The following is a 17,463-nucleotide window of genomic DNA, read 5'->3' as shown; positions in this document are numbered from 1 at the left end:
GCTTCAAGATTTGGCCCATGAGGGGTAGTCAGGATACAGTTTTTGGTGGTCTCAAAGATGCTTGGGGCTTGGTACGTATGAGGCGGTCTATTACTTAGTATATTATTAGTATATTACTAAGATCAAATAGAAGTCCCATCAGCCCAACTCTAGTATGACTGATTATCCCTTTGTTCTGCGGACTTTATTTGTATTTGATGCTTGGTGTACAATGGAGTCCTATTGAGGGCAGCCTGACCTGTGCTTTTGTAATTGTTAATGGAGTTAATTATTAATTCTACTCACAACTCTTCAGCAGAAGAACAATTACAGATATTTCAAAATGTTCCTTTTTGGTATTTTTTTATGATTTCAGTAAATACATGGAAACAAAATATCAGAATTTGGCCATCAACGTGGGCTCGATAGCCCTTCTCCGTTGTCAGATGCTTCGACTATTCCGTGGGTGCTGCCACTATAGTTTTATTATTTGCATTACACGTGGTCCTCTGTAACCAAAGGTGTCGGCGATGCAGGCCTACCATCCCATTTAGTTTGGGATTTGTCACAGACTCTTCAGATGTGTTGTTTACTTACAAGACTGGGGTCTGTTTATTGTGGACCTATGAGAAGCCGGTGGGTACAAAATTGAGCAAAATTAAACAAAAATCCTTCTGAGCACTTGATAAACATGTTTTAATTCTTATTCACTAAAGGGAGAGTTGGCTGTAGAGTTGGATAATTCAACGTTTAAGGAAATTTAACAGTAAATTTACCTGTAGCGACCAGTGTCAGGCAGCTGCTGCTAAGGCAAATAAAATCATGGGGTGCATCAAAAGGGGCATGGATGCCCACAGCAAGGAAATAATTCTACCATTGTACAAGTCACTAGTCAGACCACACATGGAATACTGTGTACAGTACTGGGCACCAGTGTACAAGAAAGATATAGTGGAGCTGGAGAGGGTTCAAAGACGGGCAACCAGAGTAATAAGGGGAATGGAAGGACTGCAGTACCCAGAAAGATTATCAGAATTAGGGTTATTTAGTTTGGAGAAAAGACGGCTTAGGGGGGACTTAATAACTATGTATAAATATATAAGGGGGCAGTACAGAGATCACTCCCAGGACTGTATCTATAACAAGGGGACATCCTCTACGGCTGGAGGAAAGAAGGTTTCTACACCAGCACAGACGGGGGTTCTTTACAGTAAGAGCGGTGAGACTATGGAACTCTCTGCCAGAGGAGGTGGTAATGGTAAACTCAATAAAAGAGTTCAAAAGGAGCCTGGACGTGTTTCTTGAAAGCAATAATATTCCAAGTTATGGATATTAGATTAATAGGGACAGAACGTTGATCCAGGGATTTATTCTGATTGCCATATTTGGAGTCGGGAAGGAATTTTCCCCCTGGTATGGGGCAATTGGCATCTGCTTCATAAGGGTTTTTTTTGCCTTCCTCTGGATCAACACGGTAGGGACACAATATGTATAGAGGTTGAACTTGATGGACTTTGGTCTTTTTTCAACCTTATGAACTATGTTACTATGTTACTCTTACACAGGGCCAGCCAACTGAAAACTCTCTCGTCAACTCTCCATTTAGTGAATAAATCCAAATGTATTCTTCGAAAGCTCAGGCGTCTCTCTGGCACCGAGATTTTATTAATTTATTATTAATTAACACCATAGATGGGGACATGGTACCGGATCAGACTATGTAATTGGGAGGTCTCTATAGGATATATAAGAGATGCATAGGATCATGGAGCTCTCAGGCGTTAATATAAAGTGTCTAGCTTTGTTTATTAACCCCTTAAGGACAATGGGCGGTCCCTAAACCCATTGAAAACAATGCATTTTGAGCCCGTACATGTACGGGCTTTGTCATTAAGGGGTTAAGATCCCGACGAAGTTCCCCGAGTAAATGAGTTTTTATGACACGGGTTATGCATTTGCCTTAGCACACCACTATTACAGCTCACGTAACATTTGTAACACAAATAGTATGTTATTGGTTATTTTTTATTATTAGTTTGAAATTTTATTCTTTACTCTGATGGTTTCTTCAAATAAAACAAAGAGGAAACGTTGTTTTTAAAAATTATATTATAGCATTCTTCCCAGGGTGCCTTCCTAGAGCATTTGGCACTTGGGGCAGATCCTGTCTTCTGTCAAATTCTATGTTTTGTAAAGACCGCAGGTAACAAATATAAACTTTTTCCAGCCCCCATAATTTAAATACTATGATGCCCCACCAAAAAAATAACTATGTATTGCGTGCAATGACACAGAACATAGAAACTGTATGCCTTATACAAATTCAGAAAAAAATGATTGTGTTGGAGACCCAAAATCTTCTCAATAATACCTAAACCTCTCAGAAATGTGAAGGTTGAAATTTGTATTTATTATAATTAAAAAAGAAAAAAAAAGGGGTCCTTGAGCTGGAATCAAACCAGCAACCTAAAGATGCCTGATTATATTTTACAACCCTCTGCTCTACCAGCGGAGATATTGAAGGCCATCTTGAAATGTTTAGCAGAATTTAGTTTTATGTGGAATATGGAATGTTTCATCAGATACTTTGGAAAGCTCACGGACCTTCAAGAAATGTTCAAAATTGTCATCTTCTGCCTTGGTAAGGTCTTCTGCTCTGGCCAGGCAAGCTTTCACATGTAGGTTTCTGTAGTGTAGTGGTTATCACGTTCGCCTAACACGCGAAAGGTCCCCGGTTCGAAACCGGGCAGAAACACTATTTTCATTTTATGAGAAGTTTTTTTTTTTCACTATTCCCACGTGAAATACAGAACCAACCAGCCAGACTGGGGATAACTAAGCAACACTCACAGTTTTAGGAATTCCACTCTTCCTCCAGCAATCATCAGAAATAATATTTGATGCCCTTTATGCCCATCCAATGCTGATCAGGTTTTACCATTCATTTTGGCCAGGGTGAAAACCAGGAATCCTAACCGCTAGACAATACGGAAAGTGATTTTAGAGGCTGCATCAACCACATGGGACACCATATGTGATGGAGCTGCCACACATCACTTTTCTGTTCACCTGATCAGATTGCCGCTTTGTGGTACAGGTGAGGTGTATGGACACCTAACAACACCTGTGCCCTGGAGCAATTGGCCTGTTTCTTATGGCTGAAAACTGAACTAACACTAAGCCCTAAAATAAAGTTAGGTTGCAGGGTCAAATAAAAAGCTCTGCTTTCATGTCCCCGCCTCTAACCACACCCCCTGGAAGACTATCCCTGTTTTTCACGTGTTGGGAGGTATACTTTGTATGAGACAGGCCTACATAACACCATTTTTTCCTCATTAAACAGTGTAAGTAAATTCGATGAAGTAAGACCTCTGCTGTCTAGTATGTTATTTTTTATTTCTTCAAATAAAACAAAGAGGAAACTTTGTTTAACTTGGAAAAATTATATTACAGCATTCTTCGCAGGGGCCTTCCTAGAGCATTTGGCACTTGGGCCGGATCCTGTCTTCTGTCAAATTCTATGTTAACACAAATATAAACTTTTTCCAACCCCCACAATTTAAATACTATGATGTCCCACCAAAAAATATCTATGTATTGCGTATAATGACACAGAACATAGAAACTGTATGCCTTATACAAATTCTGAAAAAAATGATTGTGATAAAAACCTAAAATCTTCTCAATAATGAGACAGGTGTCAGGAGCGATTATTATTCTGTATTTAATGAGGGGTATCGGCACACAGTCTGTAGGACATTTAACGTTACCTCTAAATTGTTCTAGTTTTGTCCACATCAAATCCATATTCATCATACGCATGACCCAAAATCTATTTGAGCTGCAGTATGGTTTATCCGGCTTGGATTATTGAGGAGAATATTTATGAAAATGTTTCTAAAATAAACCTTGTTACAGAGGTCATTGAACGTGCAACGGGCGCTGAGAAGGCACCTTCGATCCCAACAGCGCCACCCCTGCCATAACTGGTAGCGTGGCCGAGCGGTCTAAGGTGCTGGATTAAGGCTCCAGTCTCTTCGGAGGCGTGGGTTCAAATCCCACCGCTGCCAGAACTTTTTTTTTTCTCAATAAAATAGTGTAAGTAAATTCCTTTTAGATAAGTAAGACCTCTGCTGTCTAGTATGTTAGTGGTTATTATTTATAATTAGGGTTTACTCTGATGGTATTCAAATAAAACAATGAGGAAACTTTTTTAATTTGAATTAATGTATTATGCATTTCTTCTAAGCCTTGAAAAAAGAAACAGTCCAATATCAGTAACATTTTGCGGGACCCAGGAAATAGAGGCAATAAAGAACATCATGGCTATAGTGTGTAAGTAACATGGGGTTCACATACATGCAATATAGGTAAAAATTCTAATTAACTAAGTTTTACTTGGTAGTGGACCAAAAGTCAAAGCAAATCAGAAAAGATTTTCATACCCAAATTTGTCAAATGCAATATAAAGACAGAATATTCTGATACCCAGGAAAGACAAGACGTTTAGTCAAAAAGTTTAACAAAGGCCGAAGGGTCTGCTACATATAGCTGTTATTGTGGCATTTTATTACAAATTTGTTAACTTTAGCTGTATGTGGAACTTTACATGAATATATTTTTTTCAAAGGACAAATAACACATTACACATTACAAATGACATATACTGTATTTGCTCGATTATAAGACGAGGTTTTTTTCAGAGCAAATGCTCTGAAAAATACTCCTCGTCTTATAATCGAGGTAGTCTTCTTATCAGACCTCAAATAGCTGGAAAAAATGTCCGCTGGGGCCAGGCTGCTTACCGGTGTTTTGGACGTCAGCAGCGTCTCTTGTACTAGCCAGGAGAACAGGAACCCAGCAGTGTCGTCACATGACTCTGCCCCCCTCCTTCTTCCTCTGGGGGCAGGACAAGAGAAGTTGCAGAGGGAAGAAGCCAGGCCCCTGCAGAAGTCTGAGAGTGAGAGAGTTGCAGTTTAGGTAAGGGGGTGGGGGAGGGTTTATGAGCAAGTATGCATGATTAAGGGAATTAGTATTTAAATGTTTGTGAATGAGTGTGTGTGATAGCATGGATATGTAAGGGGGGGTGGTAGCTTGACATAGGGAGGCTGTAATCACACTCCTATCGTCCCCAGGTTCCAGCATGTACTGGCTGCCTGGACTTGATAGGAGTGTGATTGCTGTTAGAAATTATATATATATATACCTCCAGAAATGCCCTTTAAACCCCTATATGCCACTCTGCCCCATGATATGCCTTTTAACCCCCTAAATGCCACTCTGGCATATAGTAAAACTTTTTTCCTATAGGGTCGTCTTATATTCAGGCTTTTTCTTTTTTTCCTAAATTAATATTCAGATTTTGGGGGGTCGTGTTTTAATCGAGCAAATACGGTAAAACATATACACTATATGAAAGTATGTGAACGCCTTTGCGAATTATTGAGTTTAGGTATTGGAGTAATAACTTTGTATGCTTAACCACTAATTTGTCCCTGCTGGTCTCCATACTTCTCTGGGCCCAGTACACAAGGATTGGTTGCACCCCCTGAATATGGCCTTGATTATAGTCTATGGACATTTCCTTCAATCATTTTTTTTGTCATACCCTTTAGTAGGTCCCAAAAGATGGGGAGTTCTTTTAAAAAGGAAAATTAGGCCAGGATAAAAAAACAGGGGGGTTTAAGTTGAGGAAAGAGAAAGTTAAAAGGAAGAGAGAGTTAATAAAATGAGAAAGTCAGGAGGGGATAAAAAAAGAAGGATAGATAAATCCCAAACAGCCAAAGTTACTGAAATCAGTAACAGAACTGGGTCGACACAGCTGTCTGGCAGCCCATTTGTATCTAATTGAAAAGAATATCGGGACCTCATGCTCATTAATGCCTGTTTAGAGGTTCAGTTCCAAATATGAGCTGATAATGTAACCCACTTTGGAAATTTGCATTCATTTGAATAATGCCACATCCCGAGTACATGCATAACGTGTTCACAACTCCCCTTACAAAAAATTACTGCAGTTTTTCTGAAGTAATACTGCAGTTTTTTGGACATGAAAAAACTGCAATACTGCACTTTTACTGCAGTATTACTGCACATTTACTGCACTTTTTTTTTATATTGCAAACCTACAGTTGTAATTCAATGTACTGCAGCTTTATTGCATTTGTACTTCCGTACAAAAATAACTGCAGTACAGTGAAGTACAAATGCAGTAAAACTGCAGTAAATGTGCAGTAATACTGCAGTAAAAGTGCAGTATTGCAGTTTTTTTATGTCCAAAAAATAGCAGTATTACTTCAGAAAAACTGCAGTTATTTTTTCACGTAAGGGTCAGCTTTAAATGAATATACAAGTTCCTGCAGGAGTTGCGGGATACAATGTGTTACAAGCTACATCAAGTTGAAGGGTTAACATTGCAAACGGCTTGAAACTTACTGAATAGACTCGGATGTGTAAAAAAAAAAATGCTGCGTTGGCCGGGAATCGAACCCGGGTCAACTGCTTGGAAGGCAGCTATGCTCACCACTATACCACCAACGCTGGACAGAGAGATAGGCTTTAAACCAGAGATGGGAAGGTCTGCGAAAAAAAAACCCGAAAAAAAACCCCCAAAAAAACATGAGAAAAAAACCATTTTCCTCCCGTTTTTTTCCAAAGCCATTTTTTGTTTGTGGGAAATGATGTCATATCCCGGCGCTCAGACTCAGCAGCACCCAGAGGATGCTCACTCTCTATGGAGGTTGCGTAACGTTTTCTTTAATTTCATAAAAATGAACCCTGCTGATGATGTCCTGGGAAAGGCTGGGTTTTGAGACCCTTGAGTTTTAAGATAATGTGAGTTAGATCCAGTCTGATATACAACGAAGGTAAAAGAAGTGTGGAACCAGTTTTCACAGAGCCCGATAGATCTGCTACATGGGTGGTTTTAGGAGTTCTGCATATGTAGATGTTATTGTGTCATTTTGCAGCCTTTAGCAGAATTTATTTTTATGTGGAATATGGAATGTTTCATCAGAACATTTAGAAATCTGGCCGAATTTCAGGAAATGTTAAAAATTGTCATCTTCTGCCTTGGTCCGATCCTGTGCTCTGGCCTGGCTTCTTTCTGCACTTAAGCTTCTTTAGCGTAGCGGTTAGAGCGTTTGCCTCACGTGAGAAAGGTCCCCGGTTTGAAACTGGGTAGAAACGCTTCTTTTCATTATTCCCATTTAACATACAGAACCGATGACTTCATCACCAAAGAGGGCAATCTGCTCCTTGGTTTTGTACCAGAAGGCGGTGCTGTTGCCCTAGGTCTCCCAACCCTTGGTGCTATCTCCCAACCCTTTCTCTTTACCTCTCCCTGTTTGTCCACTTTTTCTTTACCGCTACCTTTTGTCACTTCCTCTCCCATTTTCTTTAATCTATCCTCCTTTTCTTTAATCTCTCCATTTTCATTATCTTTCCTCCTGTTGCATTTTATATAATCTCTCTTATCTATTTCTCCCCTTTCTGATGTTCCTTGACCAGCCCAAAGAGGTAAGGAATCTGGCCCAGTATTTTGAGGTGGATATTCAGGTAAGGTGAGCGCTTTAGATGTCGGGGAATATGATTAATGCTATTTGATTTGCCCAACTAGCAAACGGATAGCAACATGGGGTTCCAACAAAAACTAGCTTCCCATACCGGGAGTCGAACCCAGGCCGCCTGGGTGAAAACCAGGAATCCTAACCGCTAGACCATATGGGATACGTGTCTACACCCCTGCACACACCACATGGGATTGTGTATGTGACGGAGCATCCACAGATCCTATAGGAGGTGAACCTTTTTATTTTAAAATACAGTTGTAATGTCTGTCAGTCCGCGGCTGCAGTTGATGAGTTCCTGTTCCAATGATCTTTGTGATATGCGTCAGAGTTATATTTTCCCTGCAATCCCAGGTGATACACTACAGAGAGATTCCTCCTCCGTACCCGAGATAGGGCAGAACTCAAATTATAAAACCCCTCCCCACCTGGTGACCCTCTGTCATTGAAAACAGCATTCCTGATTGCCATTACCTCCACCAAGCGCATCACTGAACTATAGGCATTGTCTACGGCAGAGCCTTTTCTTTGGATCTTCCCAGATAAAGTGGTCCTTTTGCTGCCCACAGAATTCGCACCTAAAGTCCACTCTTCACTCTGTAGGACCATTTTTTTACCCATCTCACAAAAATAAAAAAAAAGCATTCCTTCGAGCCGGAATCGAACCAGCAACCTAAGGATGTCTGATCGCTTTCTACAGTCCTCCGCTCTACCAGCTGAGCTATCGAAGGTCGTGTTTCAAGGTACTGTCCATGCTGATTGTACCCGGAGCAGCCCCTCCCCCACCAACATGGTATGCATTGTGTTACAAGCTACATCAAGTGGAAGGGTTAACATTGCAAACGGCTTGAAACTTACTGAATAGACTCGGATGCGTAAGAAAAAAAAGTTGCGTTGGCCGGGAATCAAACCCGGGTCAACTGCTTGGAAGGCAGCTATGCTCACCACTATACCACCAACGCTGCATGGAAAGATAGGCTTTGATACTAGAGATGGGAAGGTCTGAAAAAAAAAAAACAGAAAAAAAAACATGAGAAAAAAAACATTTTCTTCCCGTTTTTTTCCAAAGCCATTTTTTGTTTGTGGGAAATGATGTCATATCCCGGCGCTCAGACTCAGCAGCACTCAGAGGATGCTCACTTTCTATGGAGGTTGCGTAACGTTTTCTTTAATTTCATAAAAATGAACCCTGCTGATGATGTCCTGGGAAAGGCTGGGTTTTGAGACCCTTGAGTTTTAAGATAATGTGAGTTAGATCCAGTCTGATATACAACGAAGGTAAAAGAAGTGTGGAACCAGTTTTCACAGAGCCAGATAGATCTGCTACATGGGTGGTTTTAGGAGTTCTGCATATGTAGATGTTATTGTGTCATTTTGCAGCCTTTAGCAGAATTTATTTTTATGTGGAATATGGAATGTTTCATCAGAACATTTAGAAATCTGGCCGAATTTCAGGAAATGTTAAAAATTGTCATCTTCTGCCTTGGTCAGATCCTGTGCTCTGGCCTGGCTTCTTTCTACACTTAAGCTTCTTTAGCGTAGCGGTTAGAGCGTTTGCCTCACGTGAGAAAGGTCCCCGGTTCGAAACTGGGTAGAAACGCTTCTTTTCATTATTCCCATTTAAAATACAGAGCCGATGACTTCATCAACAAAGAGGGCAATCTGCTCCTCAGTTTTGTACCAGAAGGTGGTGCTGTTGCCCTAGGTCTTGGCCTAATCAAGAAAATGGTGGTCAATCTACTGATGTCTTTCTTTCAGGTAAATGACTGGTGCTTCACATACTTTTTGCTTTGTTGCTTTAGTGTATTCCTTTGTTTTTCTTGTTTGTAATTTGGATTTTGAGATGATTTTTCCATGATATGTTTGAACCTGTGATTATATCCTTGATATGTTTGAACTATAATTTGTAGGATCAACCCACCATTTTTTTTCCCGTCTCACAAAAATGCAGCAGAAGAGCTGCTTTTCCCTGCTGATGTACTCATTCCCTTTCCCTTTTATGAATAAATTACTTTTTTACATCTCTGTCGTTTCCTGAGGTGGTCATTTTTGCGTGGCCTGCAAAAGCATTGCCGTGTAGGATTAGGCTCGGATTATTGGGGAAAATATTTACCCAAATGTTTCTGAAACAGAGACTTGCTCACTGCAGGTAGTGTGGCCGAGCGGTCTAAGGCGCTGGATTTAGGCTCCAGTCTCTCTGGAGGCGTGGGTTCGAATCCCACCGCTGCCAAAGCATTTTATCCTCAGTAAACAGTGTAATTCCTTTTATAAAAAGGAATACTTCTGCTGTCTAGTATGTTATTGGTTGTTATGAGTCTGACATTTTATTCTTTACTCTTATGGTTTATTCAGATAAAGCAATGGGAAATGTTTCTAACTTGAAAATATGTATTATAACTTCTTCTTAGTTTAAAAAAGAATCAGTACAATATCAGTAACACTTTGGGCTTCACAGACCTTCAGGAAATATTGAAATTGTCATCTTCTGCCCTGGTCAGGTCTTCTGCTCTGGTCTGGCAGTGGTAGGCGTTTTGGTTTCTGTAGTGTCGTGGATCTCTAGATTGTAAGCTCGTTTGATCAGGGCCTTCATTGCCTTTTGTCTCTGTAAGTTAAATTGTGATGTTACATGCTACTTGTTATGTCCTGTCTACCCATTGTACAGCGCTATGGATTTTGATGGCGCTATATAAAACATTAAATAATAATAATATCTCACACGTGAAAGGTCCTCTGGTCACACCGGACAGAAAGATATGTTTTCATTATTATCCACCTCTTGTTACCATAGGAAGGATGATAATCAATCTTTTAATGCTGTCTGATGATATAAAGCACAAACGGAGAATGTGATCGACAGTCTTGTAGGATAGAATATGTTTCATCCTAAACTTCCCAGAAATTACACATTTCCATCTCTTATAATTCAGAAAGAAGCTGTTGAAGGCTACAAGAGTGCATACGCACAAACATAATCAGACACAGACACACACATCCCTATGCACACATCACTTTTCCTTAGTAAATACTGCTTAGTATAGTAACTTCTGCTGTTCCTTTAGATAAATGAATTTTGCTCTCATGGTTTCATCAATTAAATCAATGTAGAATATTTTTACTTGTTAAGACTCAGAGCCGGCCTTAAGTGTTCTGGTGCCCTGTGCGGACTACTCCTCTGGCGCCCCCCATCCCAAAAAAGGAAAAAAATCTCCCCCCCTCTGCCTCTTCTCACTGCCTTCCCCCCTCTGCCCCTTCTCACTATCTACCCCCCCTGCCCCTTCTCACTGCCTCCCCCCGTCTGCCCCTTCTAACTATCTACCCCCTCTCCCTATTCTTACTTGCCTTGTTGAGTCCTGCGGTGGGAGCGGGAGGCGTCCGTCTTTCCGCTCTGCCGCGGTGCGCGCTTCACAGCTGAGCGCCAGAATAATTCCGGTGCTCAGCATGAAACGCCGGCACCGCGACGGAGTCACGGAGAGTGAGGGGCGCCGAGCGGTTGCTGAAAACTTCACGAGCAACCGCTCGGCGCCTCTGCCCGGTACTTCAATTAAAACACCGGGTTTTTTTTTTTTGTTTTAACTTTATTTAACATCCTCCATGTTAAATAAAGTTAAAAAGACTTTATTTAACATGGAGGATGTTAAATAAAGTAAAAAAAAGCCTTGATGTTTTAATTTAAGTTCCGGGCAGACGCCCCATTGCCTTGGCGCCCTGTGCGGCCGCACTGGTCACACACCCCTAAGGCCGGCCCTGTTAAGACTTCACTTTCTTAGTCTAACTAGTGAGTTTAACTTAGTTCTTATGTTTCTTAGTTTAACGCAAAGAAGCAGTACAATATCGGAAACATTTTGGGGTAACCAGGAGATTGAGGCACATGAGGAGCATCATGGCCATAGTAGGTCAATATCAAAGGGTTAACACACATTAAGTCTGTAAATCTTGCTAGACCTTTGTATTGATCAGGGAGGACAGTCACTTTCTGGAAAAGTGAGCTTTCAGAACAATCGTACTCCAAAAAAAAGCGCACATATTTATGAACCAATTTAAATTTAAAAATATATATATTTTTTTGTTTTGTTTTAGGCAAATCGAAATGTTGAGATGGAGAAACCCCATGATATCTATTTCCTTATAAGCGAAGCATTTACCAAACTGTCAACGTTAAACCTGTTAGACCTGATTCAGGGATTTCCCAGCTCTACATGCAGACAAAGCCCATGGCTGACATTCTATACCATTCTAACGCACACTAACACACTAACACCGACATTGACATTAAATGCTGAAATAGTACATTCGATTGTACCATTCATGATCTGAGGAATTTCACTCTTAGAACATAATTTAGGAGGCACAAATAAATACTGTAATTGGGAAAGACATTGTTTTCTTAAAAAACCGCAAGCTCCTTGTACGCTGTGGCATAGAGAGTTCATTTTCCATCTAAACGTCATGGATTCAGACGTTTCACCGGATCAGAAATGGTCTCATGAGGACTTGTGAGAGATCCATTGGACCATGGAACCTGGAAGTCAAAGATAATGAAGATTAAGTTCCTCTAGTGAAAAATGATGTTCTTCTAAAAGCATTTTTAGTGTAATACTTAGAAACTGGAAAATGTTCCATTATTTTATCAAGAGCACATACATGGGCATGGAACATTCCCCACTTGGGCGCTGCCTGGTTGTCTTAAGAGCATGAGAGATGTCGTCTTAGTCTTTGTTGGTGTCCACTATATTCATAAGATGCCATATTCCAGAGCTCACAGCCAGCTCCGAGAGCATTGCCCAGTGCGCCAAAGATCTCGACCATTGACAACATATCCAGTACCTGCTCCATAGTGTCATGGGGCTCCAGACGGCAGACCCACCACTTTTATCTTCTGTACATTCTGCATTCTTCATTATATAAACCTATTTACTATTACCAGAAGAATAACAAGAATTCACAACGAGCTCAGGGTGAGGATCAGTTTAGCCATTGGGCTTAAAAGGGCTGAAATGCTATCATACATATTTATTGCTTAAAAAGCATTTCTTTCCCCTGCAGGGCAGAAGATGAAGATCCGAACCAAGTTCCTCTGCAGTTACTTCACACCTTTTTTTAGCCTTTAGTGCTTCAATCAGCGTGAGGCTCGTAGACAGTCCGTCGGAGCTAAAAGCTTGGAGGAGAACATGATTTCAGTCCACGGATCCTTTGTTTTGGTCATCGTTATGAGCATTCTGGATTCAGATGCGATCACGATTGATGGTGAGTACCTGGGATGGAAAATACGTCAGCATCTCTCGATGTGGTTATAAGTATGTATGTTCTGGCAATAGGGTAATAGGGCAATAGGGTAGAGCACTCAAGAGACGTGATTTTTTATGTTATCTTTTATGTTAGAATCACAAAACTGTATTGTGCTAATTAACATCATTTTGAAGAAGCTACGTCCCTACTGTCTTAAAAACTCTACTTTGTCTTTCATTTCTTTTTCAGAATAGCTATTTAATAACTTAGTACATAACAACTTTGAACTTGTGCTGCCTGCCCTGACCTTTGTGCTGTCTCCTAACTTAGAATCTGTTCTGCTTGACCTGATATACTGTGCCGTCTCTAAACTCCGAACCTCTGCTGCCTGCCGCCACCTTCGTGCTGCCTTTTCACTTAGAATCGGTGCTGCCTGACCTGACCTGCTGTGCCGTCTCTAAACTCCGAACCTCTGCTGCCTGTCCTGACTTTTTGTAGTGCTGTCTTTTTTTTTAACCACATTAAAGCTAGATTTGTGACGTCTGTCCTACGGGTCCATATTATTGCTGTCACATTTTCACACATTATAAAGTATAAAATAACTACAGGAAAATGATGTCACAATGTTTTCAATTGACAATTGGGCAGGACAACGTTTGCTTTATTCTTAGGTATGGATCTAGAGCTGAGATTCACAACACTATTCTAAGGAATCCCAATTCTTTGCATTGTGTTGCAGAACCTGGCTATATTGTAGTTGATACAAGTCGCTGCCCACTGGATGTGGACTACCCCAGGTGCGGGATCGATCCTGTGAGCGGGGAATCAGAGTGCTGGACAAACAGAGATTGCAAGAGAAGGCAGAAATGCTGTTTCTCTGGATGTAGAAAACGGTGCCTTGTTCCGTTGAAAGGTATGGCCAAGGGTAGATCCCTTTGGGGGTCCACGGTTGACTATTTTATGATAAGCGTAATCAAAATAGGAGAAACTTCTGTTTATGATGAAAACAGAGAAACCATGAAAACGGGTGAAACAAATGCAGTCAGTTGGCAAATATTTGTAATCCAATGAAATAACGCCTTCTCAAAAAAAAATCAGGAAATAAGTTAGACGTTCCATGGTGAGGTCTATTCACTAAAATGCAAAAACTTGCGAGTTGGAAAAGAATGCATGTGTGCAGGTGCTTTTGGGCAAATTTAGTAAAGCCAACTCTCCTTAGCACCCCCCAAAATTCATAGCTTGTAGACATTGATCTGCAGGAGAACTGAGTATATGTGAGTGTGGGAGAGTTCATCAAAGCAGGCAACTCATACATTTATTGCCTTACATGTCACAATTGCGAGTTGGAATTAAGCGGCAGGTGAGCACAATTTGTGAGTTTCAGGCGAGGGTATGCAAGTTTAATGAAACTAAGCCCTTGTCTGCGCTCGCATACGCTTGCAAACAATGCACATTTCTGTGAATCTGCAGGTTATTTTGTGAATGTTAGCATTCGAGGACAATTTCTGGTCAGATACATGGATTGGCCCAAATTCATTTTCAGTTCGTCTCACTTTTCATGTGGTCCACTTGTTGAAATATATAATTCCATTTTCAAGTGTAATTCTAGATCATGCGTGTTTCATGAATGAACATTATAACCATATAGTCTCCTGCTTTCACAGCTAAAACCGGTTCCTGTCCTCCCTTTAATCTCTCACTGTGCAGCCATGAGAATTATTTGCCCCATGAGTGTAAAGACGATGAGCAGTGCCAGGGGTCAAGCAAATGCTGCAAGAGATGCAGATATGAGTGTACCACAATGATGGCTCTTAGGTGAGTAGGCATCTCTAGTTTATCCTGCACCTTAGCGAGAGGAACCCTTGAATACCCCCACAATGTCTGTTAAGTGATAGGGAAGCTCTAAATTCACCTCTGATGCTTGAATGGGTGATTCTCCCATGTGCCCCAACCATAACTAGTCACAGATGTTGCACCAATAGCATATTATAGCTTGCATGAAGCCAGCATGCTGGGGGTAAGGAGAAGGAACACAATGATGATGGGTTCTAAGGCATGGAATCCAATATTGGAATATCTTATTGATCACAACAGATGGTTCCATTGGGACATTGAATTCCTTAAATATCGAGAGTTTGTATCAAGCTATCTGTGTCATCAAGATAAAGCAGAAGTTTTACATTGGAGGGGGAGTACTTCTATGCAAAAAGAGAAGGAAAGGTGCAGAGTAGACTCCTTTCAGTGTAGCAAGAGGTATAGAGAGATAAAAAAGAGCACTAGTTTCATTTGCTTTGGTAACAAAACTCATTCACCATACAATAATATTATTATTAGTCAACCCCCCCTTACTAGTGTACATTGAGGAACATTGACCACTCAACCACAAGAAAACTCAAACTTCCATTTCCGTCATACCTCTAAACACAATAAAATGCTTTCTTTTAGGTCTAGGAAATAATCCCAATGCCATCCCCTAAAAAAGTGGAAGGAATCCTCATCACCTCTGGAGATTTCTTGCATCGTCGATATACCAACATTGATTTGTATCAAATCTGGATTTCCATCCTACTACCCCCTTTCTATTATGACTGTCAGCTCATTGTTGCCCCTGTAAACAATGAATTGTAAAGAGTTTACCCTATAGTATGTGACACTCAACCTTTCCTAATAGTAAAGCCATATAAAACATAGATAAATTCAATGTTATGCATTTTGTGAGCAGAAATCTGTTTATGAGATACCTAATGCTTTCATTTAAGCAGGTACTTTCCAGTGACATCATAATTCAATGATTGCCAGGAAGCCGTGGTTAATTCACGGACGTTTCACATACTTTTTTACTTTTTTTTCTCTAGTGTATTCTTTTGTATTCTTAGATTTTGAGGCTGTTATTTTCATGATATGTTAGTTACTTCTGAATCTGATTGGGAACTTGCTGTATAAATGAAGGAATGGCCCCCTGGTCAGTATATTGTGGAGCTATAGAATCTACAAAAAATATTCTATCAATAAAAGTTTATATTGTTTTAAATGCTCTCAACGTGTAATTTGTCTGGCTCGCCTCCTTTAAGTGATCAGGACTGGGCTGGGGATAACTAAAGCTGCCCTAAGGAGGAATTCCACCCTTCTTCTATCAGACATCAGAGTGGAACATTGAGCAGCACAGGCTCCATTTGTGGTGTATTCTGGCCTAGGCCGAGCAGAGCGCAGGTTCAGGGGAGCAATAACCCCTCAGCCACGTAAGAGCCAATTGCCCTACCGGGTGACCGGGTGCCTGTAGCGCCGCTACTCAATAGGTTGGTTAAAAGGAAGATCACTGATTTTCACAATCATCTCATTAACACTACGGAGAACTGTGCAGAGCCTACACAACCTGTATAGCTTACTTTAACCCGGCGCCACATGTTCATATAAGGCGGAACGCAGGGATATGACATCATATCCCAGCACTCAGAGGAAGGATGATGATGATGCGCGGGGAGGTGGTGACGCTGCCCTGAATTAAAGCTAGGGCAGCACCAAAGATGAATATGTCACTGAGCAAGAGCACCACGATTGGGCCTTACTCCGCGGTACTGAAGCATAGTATTTTCTTTAAAGAGCAAATTACACATATTACACATAAAACATATAAAAATATATGCCAAATATACATATTTACATTTTTATGGACTAAAAACATTTATTAGGTAAAAAAAAATGTTTAAAAATAAATATTGCATATTGAATAAAAGTCAAGTTTTACAGCACGATGGCAAGCAACCAGGCCTTTTACTTTTACTCGCAGAGAAGCTGCCAATCAGTAGAATTCTCTTTATTTCGGAGGAAGCCTCTAAACACGCGGCTTTCCCTTTTAGTGGAAGACTCCCGTGTTCAGTCAAACACACGAAACCTAAGGTGGGAAGACGAGGAGCAGCTGAACATAAAAGACACAGACCTTATTCTCGTATGGTGTAGAATGTTGGCCCTAAGCACAAATATTTACAGGCTCCTTATTCATAGAACTAGTGATGAAAAGACTATTTATACATAAAGAGTGCGTTATGTTTCATCAAAACATGCATTGGAGCCACAATCCTTCCACATCGGCTGAGGGGAGCTTTATGAGTAATGGGTAATTTATGAGTTGTACCGCACTGCAGAATGTGAGGTGTCATGAGCAGTGGCGCATCTGTCTTTGGTGGCGCCCCAAAGCCTGGGAAATGCCAACCGCCGCACCCTCCCCGTCCTGACTGCCAGGATATGATGTCATTTCCCAGTGGAGGTTAAGGAGGCCAGCGATAAGATAAAGGAGCCGGGAAGTCTCATCAGCTGTGGATAGATAACACAGTTTGCCTGGAAATGCACCACAGACGTAAGCAAGAGAGAGTTGCTTGTCTCTCCATCCCCCAGTGACTAATTCACACACCGGCACAATCCCACACAAACTATAACATATGCACATACAAACACACACATACACACTAACACACACATATACTTTAACACACACATATACTTTAACACACACACCTACACGCTTACACAGCTGCCCCCCACCTTCATTTCATCGACAGTCCCAACTCTCCCCGACTCAAAGACGCAAAGTGCCTTTTACCTCCATGGTATAAGTGGGTTGGCTGGGGATATCAAAGTAGGGGCACCAAAAGGGCAATCTGCCCCACTTAGTTTTGGGAAGGTTACTGTCACA

At 41.0% G+C, this 17,463-nt stretch overlaps 1 protein-coding gene and 7 non-coding genes across 9 annotated transcripts; 4 read left to right on the top strand and 4 right to left on the bottom strand.

Annotated features, from left to right (window-relative positions):
• The first annotated feature begins 2,661 nt into the window (after nucleotides 1-2,661).
• TRNAV-AAC (transfer RNA valine (anticodon AAC)) lies at nucleotides 2,662-2,734 on the top strand. The gene has a single exon. It is a non-coding gene; the product is annotated as a tRNA-Val (tRNA).
• Nucleotides 2,735-3,967: 1,233 nt separating this feature from the next.
• On the top strand, nucleotides 3,968-4,049 carry TRNAL-AAG (transfer RNA leucine (anticodon AAG)). Its single transcript has one exon. It is a non-coding gene; the product is annotated as a tRNA-Leu (tRNA).
• A 2,398-nt stretch (nucleotides 4,050-6,447) lies between these two features.
• TRNAG-UCC (transfer RNA glycine (anticodon UCC)) lies at nucleotides 6,448-6,519 on the bottom strand. The gene has a single exon. It is a non-coding gene; the product is annotated as a tRNA-Gly (tRNA).
• A 1,116-nt stretch (nucleotides 6,520-7,635) lies between these two features.
• TRNAE-UUC (transfer RNA glutamic acid (anticodon UUC)) lies at nucleotides 7,636-7,707 on the bottom strand. Its single transcript has one exon. It is a non-coding gene; the product is annotated as a tRNA-Glu (tRNA).
• A 485-nt stretch (nucleotides 7,708-8,192) lies between these two features.
• Nucleotides 8,193-8,278, bottom strand: TRNAY-GUA (transfer RNA tyrosine (anticodon GUA)). The gene is given in 2 exon segments: nucleotides 8,193-8,228; nucleotides 8,242-8,278. It is a non-coding gene; the product is annotated as a tRNA-Tyr (tRNA).
• Nucleotides 8,279-8,437: 159 nt separating this feature from the next.
• TRNAG-UCC (transfer RNA glycine (anticodon UCC)) lies at nucleotides 8,438-8,509 on the bottom strand. The gene has a single exon. It is a non-coding gene; the product is annotated as a tRNA-Gly (tRNA).
• Nucleotides 8,510-9,695: 1,186 nt separating this feature from the next.
• On the top strand, nucleotides 9,696-9,777 carry TRNAL-UAG (transfer RNA leucine (anticodon UAG)). Its single transcript has one exon. It is a non-coding gene; the product is annotated as a tRNA-Leu (tRNA).
• A 2,903-nt stretch (nucleotides 9,778-12,680) lies between these two features.
• Nucleotides 12,681-15,804, top strand: LOC128484646 (whey acidic protein-like). Of its 2 annotated transcripts, none has more exons than XM_053461116.1 (4): nucleotides 12,681-12,791; nucleotides 13,513-13,686; nucleotides 14,438-14,588; nucleotides 15,536-15,804. In XM_053461116.1, the coding sequence occupies exons 1-4, from the start codon at nucleotides 12,716-12,718 to the stop codon at nucleotides 15,555-15,557; spliced, it is 423 nt and encodes a 140-aa protein (XP_053317091.1). In that variant the 5' UTR covers nucleotides 12,681-12,715; the 3' UTR covers nucleotides 15,558-15,804. The 2 variants fall into 2 exon arrangements, with proteins under 2 accessions (XP_053317091.1, XP_053317092.1); XM_053461117.1 differs by lacking the exon at nucleotides 15,536-15,804 and adding an exon at nucleotides 15,219-15,254.
• The last annotated feature ends 1,659 nt before the right edge of the window (nucleotides 15,805-17,463 follow it).

The sequence above is a fragment of the Spea bombifrons genome, chromosome 3, assembly GCF_027358695.1.
Source record: "Spea bombifrons isolate aSpeBom1 chromosome 3, aSpeBom1.2.pri, whole genome shotgun sequence".
In the NCBI taxonomy this organism is placed as follows: Eukaryota; Metazoa; Chordata; class Amphibia; order Anura; family Pelobatidae; genus Spea; species Spea bombifrons.
Note: the sequence above shows the minus strand (reverse complement) of the source record. Positions and strands in the feature narration are given on the sequence as shown.

Bases quoted from the DNA above. Each gene is read 5' to 3' on its own strand.
- LOC128484646 (XM_053461116.1), top strand. From the start codon at position 12,716: ATGATTTCAGTCCACGGATCCTTTGTTTTGGTCATCGTTATGAGCATT. The intron at 12,792-13,512 runs GTGAGTACCTGG...ATTGTGTTGCAG, and splicing joins AGATGCGATCACGATTGATG to AACCTGGCTATATTGTAGTT. The intron at 14,589-15,535 runs GTGAGTAGGCAT...TCATTTAAGCAG, and splicing joins ACCACAATGATGGCTCTTAG to GTACTTTCCAGTGACATCAT.